Consider the following 12,877-nt stretch of genomic DNA (forward strand, 5'->3'; position numbering starts at 1 on the left):
AAAAAAATTCATCCACAGTCTTTTAGATTCATATGGCGATCTTTGTTCACGAGACGATCCAAAGCAAAGCTATCTAGCCTTGTTGCAGGGGTAATGCTTCTAGGGTTTACCCTGTTCGTTTTTAGCCTAGTGCCTGTGGCGAAACAAAAGCCTTTCAGACAAAGAGGAACGTGGAGACGACGAAAAGTTTTGTTGGACGGAGGAGTACAAGACAGAGAAGAAGATTCTAGCACGCTCACTAGAAAACACTAAGCAGGATACATTTGTACATGCATAGCTAACACATTGAATTGCTTGGAGTAGGACATGATGGTGTAGAAGGCCGAGGAAAACAGAGAGGCTATGTATGTGAGCAGATCACGGCAACAACACCAGATATCTGCGAATACTTGATATCAGTATGTGTGTGTATACATGCGCACATACCACACGACGTAAAAATAAACAACAACAACATGCGTACATACATATCTCTATTTAATTAACTATCTGTAGTTGAGACCTACACCATTATACTTAAAAGGCTGAGCGTCCTAGTAAAGAGGATAGCAATGACAAACAGACCGCGAAATGAACAGGTAATATAACAAACCCAAGGCGTTCCTCGGCAGCGACAGCTCATAGCCAGTGCTCTTTATTGCCTGTCGACGACAACTCTCATGTCTTGGATTGAACCTCACATCTCCCTCTACATCTGTATATTTGGGGTACGTGCAGATTCCGCTAGGTGTTCGTTGCTGCTTCGCCTCGCCTTCACGCCGACCTTTTTTGGAGAAGGAGACAAAGCGGCGCCGGCCAAAGTCGTGTGTCGTTTTACCCAATGGTCTGTCTGTCTGGCCGGTGTTTCTTGGGCCAAACTACTAGCTGCCGCGATTGTCTTTTTGCATACAAACCAGGAAATGGACCTAGCTTTTGCGTGCATGCGACTGTGGCTGTTTTTAAATGCCCCTCTCCATTTAAAATTCCTGTTTAACTCCGTGCTTGTATTATCTGGCCCGTTCCCTCACATCAAGCTCAAGCTTTGACTGGGAAACCGGGCCTACTGTTGTCGCAGCAGCACATAGACGTTCTGGGATATACTTACAGGCAGTGGTACTATCCACGCCCCTTAGCACCAGCAACATATTGACATGCCGAGGAAAAATCCAATGCACGTCAAAAAAAGCACATGCTTATGGTTATGTCCATGGATGTCGTCGTTGTAATTAGTTGGTAGTCAACTCAGTTGTAGTTGTACCAATTGACATGGGCTTGTTACACACCCCTACTTAAGCGCCCCGCTATTAACACGAGAAGACACCTGAAAGTTGGGGGGGGGAGAAAAGCAAAAGAAAAGAAATCCAGAGCAAGGCTCAGCGTCTGGATAACAAGGAGGCTTGGAGGGCAAAACGTGGGAGAAGTATGCAAGGGAGGTTTTGACTCGCCAGCGCGAAGAAAAACAAAACAAAGCAAATATCCAGGGAGAGGTTATATTGTACCATCACGAAGAAGGCAGTTTAGCTTGAAAAAGATGGGAGTTCCTTTCCGGCTGATGTTTGGACATCAAGGGACAGAGGGGGGGAAGAACCCTTTTAGCGAGAAGGGAAGAAAAAGCAAGAAAATTAAAGGAAAAAAACGGAAGAATAAAGGGAAATAAAACCTTCCTACAAGTTTCCACTTTTTCTTTTTTTTATCACTTTGACAACTCGGACATCTTCCGCGTTTTTTTTCTGTTCGCCTGTTCCTTTTGCTTCAGCAGGTGAAGCGCAAACAAGCGGCGGAGGAGTCGCAAAGGAAGAAACGACGAGCGAAAAAAAAAAAAAAAAAAAAAAAAAAAAGGAAATTCAGGATTCCTTTTTTCTTGCATCGTCCTCTTCTAAGCCTCTCCTCAATAGTTTTGGCCGCTGTGCTGCGTAAAGCGCGTCGATCGCCCCGAGCTTTGTTATCTGCCTTAGCACTGGTCTTGCTATTCTTTTCTATTCTATTCATCCCCAGACTCGGTAGTTGCGACATACATACGTGCATCTCTTCAAGATATCCAGAGTGGGCAGAAAAACGAGATGGTACGAGCGGGCACAATTTCACTTGTAGGGTTTAGGGTCAAGAAGGGTAAACTCATATTAGCTGCCGGTTGGCCTTTTTCCCCTTCCTTTTTTTACCAGGCCAATCAGAGAGCATCTCCAATGACCGTGAGTCACTTTCTTACTTCTTCCCCCGCCCTCTTCTTGGCCGCGGCATACAACCAATCGAGGTCGCGTCACATCAGCATAGAGTTCCGGATTTCCAAGCTGCCATCAACGACGCCCTTGGCCGTGTATACTTGGACGCTGTCGGCGATAACGTGTGGCGGCACATGACATGTCAAAGCAGCCCACCGCCAATTGATGCTGGTCAGGTGCTGTGTTGGGTGCATCCTAAAGGCATGCCCAGGGATGCCCAGAGATGCCGCCACTTGTGCTTGCACCAATGTCAGATTCCGCTACACTGACGCAACGCTCGGCGAATACAGCCGACACATGGCTGGTGTGATATTGCATCACTATAGTGAAAGCATACATGTAGCTACACATATACACGCACAAGATGCGCCATATCTGATTTGTAAGTTGTCACGGAAAAGGCGCACAACTACACACTTGGACAGGCTGACCGAACTCAGACTGGGGACCTTAAGTAACTATGTACTTGGACATAAGTATGTACATTTCTCCATTATATGCATGTCCTTGTATGCACATCTCAAAGTCAAGTTATGCTGCATGAGCGAGCCGAGTGACCATGGACACAACACTGGAAACCTTGAACCAAGACTCACGCGATGCACGATAGGCAGATCACCAAGGGTACAAGCGCCTGTAGTACTGGTATAAGGTGGCGTGGGACGTGAAGGAGATTCCCGAACCTGTCTCACTGCCATTCACTCTAGTCAACCCCCCTTGTGCTTATGCAACGAACACTTTTTTTTGTCATGTCGCGAGCGTGAACATTATCGCGGCATGTTGAAGATCGAGGCATGATGCCGTGATGAGATCTGACAGACTGATAACCCTTGTCCGCCCCATCCACATTTTCATCTGTCTGTGCACCGTCCCGTGTAAGGGTTTAGAGCCGAAATCTCGATCATGTGGCTGGGACAAGGCCGATTAGATGCACCACATCTAAGCTCAGATGTCACTGAAATAGAAACATAACTGGGGGGAGGGGAAGGGAAGGGGCGACTTGGCTTGTTATCAGAGACAGGTCCAAATCAAATCTGAAGAGAAAGGCTCCCCGCAGATTTATCAGCGTGGTGTAGCGGCACTCGCATGCATTGCATACACATTGGCAAAAGTAAAATGAGGCTGATTGTCGCAAAACAAGACGGCAGCATCCATCACATCAGCACAGGTCCATAGAGTAAAAGCAGACGGCAGAAAGCGAGGCGAGCACGGAGCATAGTGTCGCCGTCTGTTGGCTTATTTTCGCTTCTCCTCATGTTTTTCTTGTATTAGTTACAGACACCGTCTTTTTCTTTTTCTTCTTTTGCCTTTTCTCGATGGAGGATTTATAGTAAGGAGTCTGCTTTGTATTCTCCTTGTTAGGCGACGCACAGAGCGTAATATGGCTCGAGGTTGAGCGGAGAGGAGAGGATGAGAGGATGATGGTGTGTGTGTGCGAGGGAAACAAAGCGGAAAAAGAAAACAAGTAAAGTAGAGTCCAACAGGAGAAATTATCGTCATGGGCTTTGGAAAAAAAAACCTAAGATTCAGGGCTATGCAAGGAGAAGGTCAGCCAAAGGGTGGGTTGTTTGGTGGTTAGGCACAGGTCGTCTGTTGTAACATGTGTAGATAAGTTTGTGATATATCAAGGAGTAGTCAATAGGCGCAGCAAGGGAGCGCACAGGGAAGAGAAAAGAAACGCCTGAGCATGCATCATTGTAACAAGTTATATACATATGTAACTACATACATACATAACTAGTCGACGTAGAGTAGTTGGTTGGTAGCACTTCTGGTACGACGTAGTGTTAGTCTGCGGAATTTGTATTCATCACGATGACTGTGATTTTTTGGCGAGAGACACCCACCCACCTCCTCACAGAAGCAAGCAATCAACAGGCTGTAACGGCAAAGACTGCCCTAGACCGTGTGAATCAGAAGCACCCACCCCCTTTGATGTCTCCTCCTGTCCATAACCATGGGTTGTGTGATATATTGTGTCTGTTGCATCACCTCATCTTACGCAGCTATTACTGCGTCAAGCACGTTGCTTTGAATCAGTAGTAGCAGCAGCAACAAAAAAAGGGAAAGAAATGTCTCGGTTTACATTACATTCCATGCCGGCTTTTGCCTTTGGACGCGGGCTAGATCTCGGAGGACGGGATATGTATGTATGTATGGATGTAGTTACATGTAATCTTGGTGTGTACGGGTGGCATCACCAGCCCAGAGACAGTATCACTTCACTTGTATGATACTTTGAACAAACAAATGCATCTGCATACAGCGCACAAGGCACAAATGGTTGTGGGCATAGGCTGGCCATGGCTCAAGTTTGTTTTTCCGGGAAATATGTTTCCCTAGTATGTTTTTTTTCTTCACCACAAGCAGACGACTCAGGAGACACACACACGCAGGCAAGGAGAAGGAGGCAGGAGAAGGACGGGCGGATGTGGAGGGGTGGAACAGATGAAAAAAAAAAAAAACTAAAAAAAAAAAACTTAATGGCAAAAATTAACACTGAAATCCCAGGAAAAGAAAATAAAAGTTCCCCAAAGCTCCAGAGCGGTTGAAAAAGAGGTGAACAGACTAGAGTGCATGGATCAAGATCTGATCTGGATGGGTTGGAATCTCGAGAGGCTAAGCACAGCAGCAGGATTATATCTCTGCGGCCTTGGGGCCCTGGGACCAAGAAGAGCCCAGAGAGCCAGAGTAGACTTCATAGAGACCGGCTTGTCTTACAGACATGCTTGGCCTGACTCTGCCAGTCCGGGCCAAATTTGGGGAAACATTGCTCCATGGACGTCCACGGCCGTTGCAAGTCACACGAACCGTCGTAGAAGTTGCATATTGATGTGGTGTTGTTCGTGTTGGTGTGATACTGGCGAATGGAGTCATCCCATCCATCCATTAGCTTTACAAGTAACTAGTCAAGCTCTTTTCCAAGGCACATTCTACTCAGGTCTGTTCACCTGGACACGCCCTGCAAGTCTCGGCGGACATGTCCGGCCGGCTTAGAAAGGAACTAAACACGTGCTCGTCCAGTTTCGGCTTGGGCCTTGTGTTGACGTCTGAGCGGAGCAGGAAACCGACGGCACAGCGGTAGCGCCAGTGAGTCTTAGAGCCGTTGCGCCCTGTAGTCCTGTAGTCATGGGCTGGCGTGGTTGACACAGAACCTGCTAGCATCTTCTTCTAGCCCTGCCAAAAGAGCCTCTACATGCATCAAATAGGGCTAAGCCGAGCCAAAGTGTGTAGTCAATGGCTAACCGGCCCGGGCTTTGCGACGCGGCTGTCGGGCTTGCAATGTTGTGACTCTTTCGCCGTCGTAGCTCGCATCTTTAGAGGCTTAGCGGGAAGAACCTTTGTGGTGATTCCAGGCCGGAGGTACCACACCAGCAACCAAACAACAACTACATACATGACTAACTACACAACGATACGAGAGTAAAAGCGCATACGTAGCTGTGTACATACACATGTATGTATGTACATAGTTAGTACATACCTAACTACATGATTGTCACGCCTTTCAGGCACTTGTGGTGCTGTTGGTTATTGAGCCATGGCAGATGCCAGTGGCCCTTGACGCTGCTGGTGCTGGTGATGGTTGGCGTGGCCCGCTGGAATACGCCACTGACAAAACAAACGTATTGCCTCCGCGGGTTGATGTACAAGTACAATGTGCCCAGGTCTGTGAGAAAACTGGACATTAGCATCACAAGGGCATCAATAAAGGCGTGGTCTGGGGGGGTGTAATACAACAACTAGTTAGCTATAGCTAGGAACTGACTAGCTATAGAGTCAGGTCTGAAAATTTTCAGCGCGTGTGTCTCTGGCCAGACTTTTGATTTGCCATGTTACAGGTCTCAGTAGCACTGTATCCACCGCACGCCCCTCTCCATTCCCTCTATAGCCCTTTCCCCAACCCCCTGATGGCTCTTCCAAAAGCCCCTAACTCCCCTGTATGCCCTTTGCCGCGGAAGACTGGCGGGCTGCTTCCCCTAACAGACTAGGCTTGTCAAACAAGAAGGGCGTCCACGACAAGAAGGATGGCCTGTAAGAGTCAGAAGAACAAGAACACGCGCCAAAAAATCCAGGGCCGAGAATCCTGAAAGGGAAAAAAAAGAAAAAGAGATAAATTGACGAAGAAAAAAAAGACTCGCCTGGACACTGTAGAAAAGAAGAAAAAAATCAATTCCAGCCCGATTTTAACGCTTCTTTTTTAGGATGCCCCATCCCTGCCCGTGCTGCTTCTGCCCTTGTTGCTAAGCCTGAGGATTTTGGCGGTCGGCCGGCTTAAAGCGTTTGCGCAACGGTCAACAACACAAACCATTGAAGTATATATTTGAGCACTCAAAGGCATCTGATGCGCACTCGTGACAGTATATATCATCCCGCCGGACCTCATTCCTTGGGCTTCTTTGTTGCTTGTTCTCACTGTCAACGAACATCTCATCTCATCGCCTGTTCCTCTGCTTGTTTTCCAGGGCTGCCTTTAACTTTTGATAATAATAGTGGACTGTTATACCACTTACACAGCGCAACCACCTTTCCCTGTCCGTCTTTGTCGTCATCTTTACATTCTTTCCTCCTCTGCCTCTTCCACTCTTGATACACAACTTTCTCTCCACCTCGTGCCTCATACGCTTTCTCACCCGCTGACTAAAGCTTCCTGCTGTCTGCGTTTGCTCTCAAAGAAGGAACACTGCAAATTCTTCCCGTACCTGCCTCCGTGGCTGAGGCCGCTTTCTACGTGCCCATTCAGCCTCTCACCCACTCATCACCATTTATTTTTCCGCACCCTCGCTCATCCTCACAGCCAACCACATTCACAATGCACCACCGCGTCAGCAGCTTTTTTCGGTCATCGACTGAAACCATCTCGGCCAAGGCTCGTGGTCTGCAGTCACAGCTTCATAAGCAATCGCAGCCTCAGTCTCAGTCTCAGTCCCGGAGTCAAAGCCCGCGCTCTCTCCGCCAGCGCCAGGCTTCCTACGCTTCCTCCAATGCCTCAACCGACTGTGTCTCCGTGACCGACTCGTCCGAGTCTTCGCTGCCAACCAATGCTAATGCCACTGTTTCTACTCTCGCCACTTCATCAGCCACCAACATGGTCGCCAGCCTCAGAACCAAGTCGCCAGCTAAGAAGAACCGCATCTCTTTCAACTTCTCCCGTAGCTCTCGGAACACCATGCCCGAGCCTGCAGCTGCCGCCATCGATTGCACCATTGAGTCTCCTCCAGCAGTGCTCTATGGCCCCGCAGAGGACAGTTCGGGCGCTCTGGTCTCCGGTCTTTTGCGCCTGAGTGTGCATGAGCCCCAGCTCAGTGTCGATAGCTTCGAGGCCTACTTTAATCTCACCATCACCCAAAAGAAGCCGCACCACAACCACTGCTCAGACTGCGCTAGCACTACTACTGAGCTCAAGCGTTGGACATTCTTCAACGAGCGTAAGACGCTGTCACAAGGTATGCATAGAATTTCTCTACCTCGACTTTTTTCTTTTCCCTCCCCACTTTGTTTTCTCCTCATGTCATGACCATCATTCTACCTACCTCTACAATATACTTCTCCACAATCATGTACACCGCTCCTCAATAATACTCAATCACTTCACGCACGCACGCATGCACGCACGATGCTAACCCACGTCCCAAATGGGATACTCTAGGCGTCCATGAATTTCCCTTTTCGGTTCTGATTGAGGGAAGCCTTCCGGCGTCTACTAATGCCCAACTGGTCAAGATTTCTTACGATCTCAAGGCCGCTGTCGCTGTCTCTTCTACCCAAGCAGCCCCCTATATTAGCACCAGAACGATCAAGTTTGAGCGCAGCCTGGAGGTTAAGAGATCCATCATTCGCCCTGACGGCAACCACCGCTCACTGCGTGTCTTCCCTCCTACCGATATTAAGGCCGAAGCCCACTACTCTCAGTACATTTACCCGACGGCAACTAACACCTTGTCGCTTCGCATGGACAATGTTACTGTTCGTAATGAGGCCACACAAACCTTGGAGTACTGGAAGCTGCGCAGAGCTACCTGGCGCCTAGAGGAGAACGTCAAGAGCGTCGCACAGGCTTGCGAAAAGCATACCCCTGCCAACCCCGACAGCACCTCCAAGACGTCCTCCCTGCGCAACCATACTCGTGTAATCGGCCAGAAGAACATGACTGAGGGCTGGAAGGCAGACTATACTACCGAAAACGGTCGTATCGAGTTTGACTTTGAGTATGGCACCCTGCAGCCCAAGCACAATGCCCAAGGCCCCATCCGCTACGCCACAGATCTCAAAACACCCGAAGGTATCGAAATCAGCCACTGCCTTATGCTGGAGTTGGTTGTTTCTCGCGAGTGGGCCCCGATTAACCGCCCTGAGCTCGTCAGCCACACCGGTACTGGTCGCATCCTGCGTATGCGCTACCCCGTGTTTCTCACTGAGTCACCCGGCCTGGGCATTTCTTGGGATAATGAAGCGCCTCCCATGTACCAGGATGTGCCTGCTAGCCCTCCTGGCTACCCCAAAATTGTCTCTCTGCCGCTTATCAGCTACACCGAGCTTGCGGAACTCGAGCAGTACAGCGCTAGTGATACTTCAACAGCTGGCAGCGAGCGTGGTACCAGTAGCAGCTTGAGCAGCCGTGCTAGCAGCATCAGCGGCGATGAGCATGCATCGCTGTGAGTCTCCTTAGGTCCAATTAACGTGCACAGGTGACCGACCTCCTCCTACTTGATGACTTTTATGGCCAGTTTCGGTCCTAGCCCATTTTCTTCTTTTCTCTGCGTATTATTCGCCTCTTTTCTTTTTTCTCTTTCTTTTTACGTCTCCCAATTCCCCGTTCCTATGGCGTTATTGGCTGGACCACTGACTGCATCATTGCGTCTTTCTTGTTGCAAACTGTTCTGTCAAAACGACCTGATACCCACGCAGTCTTTGCTTTTCTTGTCCTTTCGTTGTTTCGAGTGTTCTTCTGCTGGCTGCCCATCTTTGTTTGATTCCCTTGGCATACATTTTGTCTCTTGGGAAATAGCATGCCTTTGTGTTTTGTTCTGCTCTTTTTTTTTCTATTTTCTTTCTAATGTCTCCTCCCTTTTCATACCTGAAGTACTGAACCTTTTTTTTTATATTTCTTCTCCTAATCCCCCTTCCCCTCCTATGTAACAGAAACTGTTACAGGAAAAAAAAGCTCTTGTCCATTTTTTTTACAAAGCCACGACCATGACATGATGGATGCCCTCATCCCAAAATATTAGCAAACGAAAGCGTTTGATGACTGTGTTTTCTCTTTGTTGTTATCACATATGGCCTAGTTCTGGCTTATTAGTTGTTTACCCTGATTTATCAAATTATTTACTGTATTACAAACATCTTACTATGTACGATCGAAGTGACGATGACTATATTAGATTCTTGGAGAGAGACAGTCTTCTGATGGATCATGCGGTGCAAGCCATGTCTGTGATGTCATTAAGGTTCAAGAGAGACTGGATGTTTACTCTGAGACTAATTATTTACAAGAAGTATGTCTCGTCTTTGCCGATCTCATGAATGGCTATATGGCTAAAGACCAGTTAGCTAACTAGCTTGCTATCAGACCTCGTTGATGCTCAGGTCACAACCATCTCCATCCCCTCGGTCGCCGTCTGTTGTATACCATCATGAACTGAACCTTGAGCACTCATGTGTGACTTGAGTCCAAGCAATGGAGAGACATCAAGAACAATGAGGCGTATGTTGGATATATCTAGACTGTAAGCGTAAGAAAAAACCCTTGTGCATTTGTACCAAATGGCAGACAGCTTTCCATAGGTCGTGATTGTCAATATATGTAGTTGGCCAAACCAATGTTTTGGGCCGAAGCAAGGCTCTAGAAATGAATTTGATTGGTCAAACGACCTGGCCATCCATGTCCCTCGATGACATGATGGTGGGGCAATTTGGCTACTCTTATCGATAAACAAGGCTCGGCGTGAAGCTCTACGATGGAAAGTTACAAAGCCTCAATCCAACATCAATTTCACATGACAACGAACACTGTTGATTAGGTTACGTCTGTGAACTTCGTCTTGAATCCTCTTTTATTCATTTTTCAACAATTTAATTTTTCACGCTGATTTGTTTGTTACGCGATAAAACTCCTGCTCGAAGGCTCATCATTCCACTGCCGCTACCTTGATCTCCATTGCCATCGCCGGGCTTGTACGACCTTTTCTTCCCATATCTGCAAACCCTCACTCGAGACGAGAGCGACGAAGCCGTGAGGTGTCATCTTCCCAGTGTTTGGAGTTGATCTGTATTTTCCACACGCCGCCCTTTCCTTCTCGATCACCTTGTACAGCCTTCTGTCGATACGCAGCAGCCACCAGGTCAATATGGACTCGGCATTTGTCGATTGGCGTGAGTGAAATCCGACTGCCTGTGCCGGATGTTGGGTCCTTAAGACCTTTTCAATCTATGGGGATTCAATATGACCTTCGCAAGATGTTCTGAAGCAAAGGGGTGCCCTCACTAACAACTTCAACTTCTTTGCCTCAGAAACGACTAACAACATCAAGCTTGTTGACCCCACCCTTGATGCCCTCTACAACTACGACGCTGCTGTTGCGCGAAAAGAAATCGACGGCCGGCCATGGAAAAACAAGCCCCAATACTTCAAAAATGTCCGCGTTAGCGCTGTTGCCATGATCAAAATGGTTATGCATGCCCAATCCGGCGGTGATCTTGAGGTCATGGGCTGCATGCAAGGCTACGTCTCAGGCGACACCTTCATCGTTACGGATGCCTTCCCGCTGCCTGTTGAGGGCACCGAGACGCGCGTCAATGCTCAGGACGAAGCGAACGAGTATCTCGTACAATACCTCAAAGCCTGCCGCGAGAACGGCCGCGAGGAAAATGTCGTGGGCTGGTACCACTCGCACCCTGGATATGGATGCTGGCTAAGCGGTATCGACGTCGAAACACAGAAATTACAACAGCAGTTCAATGACCCATTTCTCGCCATCGTTATCGACCCGCACCGCACACTCTCTTCCGGCAAGGTAGACATTGGTGCCTTCCGCACCTTCCCTGATACACCCGAGACGAACAAGGGAGGCCTGGCGGCAGCCGCAACAGTATCAAGCAGTCGCAATCAGGGCCAGGACAACGCCACCGCAGCCGGGGCAGAAGCTGGAGGGGAGGCGGGCGGTGACAAGATGGATAGCACCGGTGATATTCCAGCGCACAAGGTGGCCGACTTTGGCGCACACGCAAACCGCTACTACAGCCTAGACGTCTCGCACTACAAGTCGACGTTGGACACGAACCTGTTGAGTTTGCTGTGGAGCAAATACTGGGTCCAGACGCTGGCGGCGCCGGCGAACCCGAGTAGCGTGGCGTTTACAGCGCAATCGATGCGCGAGCTATCGGCCAAGATGGGCGAGACTTCGGCTGCGGTGCGCAAGAGCTACACGCACCTGATGCCGGCGAATTTTTCAAATGTTGCAGATCGCAGCATGCAGACGACAGCACAAGCGTCGCGGGATCTGGCAGCCATGCAAAAGGCTAGCGTTACTGCATTTAGTATTAAGAAGAACTTGTTCAATGGGCTGGGGCTGAATAAGTCTTCGTCATAGCCGGGAAATGCATAGATTATGATTCAGAATGATAATAAATGAGGTGGGAGTATGAGGTTGTTCAAATCAAGCTCTGGGCGTTGTTATTACTATACATGTTTTGTTTAAAGTACAATGCTCCTTTGATAGAAGACATGATGCATTCGGGGGTATCATTTGGGATAAGCACAGAGAGCCTGGCAGCTCATTTCTTACTGTCTGCCAGGGCTTTCTGATCTCTCTCTTGAATTTTTTGCCGTAGCTCAGCGATACGATCATCGATCAGCGAGATGTCTGCCTCGGCTCGCAGAATCTTCTCCTCCATGATATTGACATACTGGTCGTCGCTAATCCTGCTAAACGGACTCCATTTGGAGCCCAAGATGCGCTCGGTCAGCGGCTCCTGTGGGCCCTCTGGCTGCTGCTTCAGCTGCTCCTCGCGCCGGCGAAAGTAGCGGTTAAGGCCCAGCTGGCCGAGGACGCCGCCGAGGGTGAAAACCAAGGCGCCAGGCAGGATGTTGCGCGGGCCACGCATCAGACCGCCCGTGGTGCCGGAGATGCAGCCGGCCAGGCCGCTGGCTTGGACCCGCTGGGTGTCGGATATTTGGGACTCGCTCCCCCATGCCCTGATGGTGAGACCCCGTGAGACTAGAGAGGATGGTTAGCTTTTGGGGGTTTGGTATTTGGGGGCGGCGACAAGAGAGGGAGCACATGGATTGGAGGGTAAAGAGACAGACGGAGAAAATGAACATACATGTAAATGTGGAGGAGAGAATAAACCATTGCAGACCCATAGAGAGTCCCCAGATTACGGGGGGCGCATCCTTGAAGATGGCTAGTGGAACACCGGTAAGGAATCCCGCGGCAGCTAGAAAGCGGCGTTAGCAAAGAAACGCAAAAACTACGTATTCGAGACAGCATCCAGTCTCACCAAAGCCGCTGCCCGTCTTGAGTGCAGGATATGCCGTTTCGCTCAGTGCCGGGGGAATGAATCGCGGAGGAGCCAGCTTCCGCGGCGGCTCGCTGGCGTTGTCTGCCATGGCGGCTCGACTGTGGTGGGGTAGCTGTGGTTCCGCTTCGCGGGGGGGGGGAAGGGGAGTAGATGGG

The 12,877-nt window shown here is 49.3% G+C and overlaps 3 protein-coding genes across 3 annotated transcripts; 2 read left to right on the forward strand and 1 right to left on the reverse strand.

Moving 5' to 3' along the window:
* Window positions 1–7,011: 7,011 nt before the first annotated feature.
* On the forward strand, window positions 7,012–8,858 carry BROUX77_000905 (uncharacterized protein; the record flags this gene model as incomplete). Its single annotated transcript, XM_073753561.1, has 2 exons — window positions 7,012–7,645; window positions 7,849–8,858. The coding sequence occupies 2 exons, from the start codon at window positions 7,012–7,014 to the stop codon at window positions 8,856–8,858; spliced, it is 1,644 nt and encodes a 547-aa protein (XP_073609140.1).
* Window positions 8,859–10,549: 1,691 nt separating this feature from the next.
* BROUX77_000906 (uncharacterized protein) lies at window positions 10,550–11,791 on the forward strand (the record flags this gene model as incomplete). The annotated part of the gene is made up of 2 exons (XM_073753562.1): window positions 10,550–10,574; window positions 10,713–11,791. The coding sequence occupies 2 exons, from the start codon at window positions 10,550–10,552 to the stop codon at window positions 11,789–11,791; spliced, it is 1,104 nt and encodes a 367-aa protein (XP_073609141.1).
* A 184-nt stretch (window positions 11,792–11,975) lies between these two features.
* BROUX77_000907 (uncharacterized protein) lies at window positions 11,976–12,810 on the reverse strand (the record flags this gene model as incomplete). The annotated part of the gene is made up of 3 exons (XM_073753563.1): window positions 11,976–12,418; window positions 12,525–12,638; window positions 12,702–12,810. The coding sequence occupies 3 exons, from the start codon at window positions 12,808–12,810 to the stop codon at window positions 11,976–11,978; spliced, it is 666 nt and encodes a 221-aa protein (XP_073609142.1).
* Window positions 12,811–12,877: the final 67 nt, after the last annotated feature.

The sequence above is a fragment of the Berkeleyomyces rouxiae genome, assembly GCF_048999995.1.
Source record: "Berkeleyomyces rouxiae strain 22BRR77 chromosome Unknown BrBRR77_ptg000001l, whole genome shotgun sequence".
Classification (NCBI taxonomy): Eukaryota; Fungi; Ascomycota; class Sordariomycetes; order Microascales; family Ceratocystidaceae; genus Berkeleyomyces; species Berkeleyomyces rouxiae.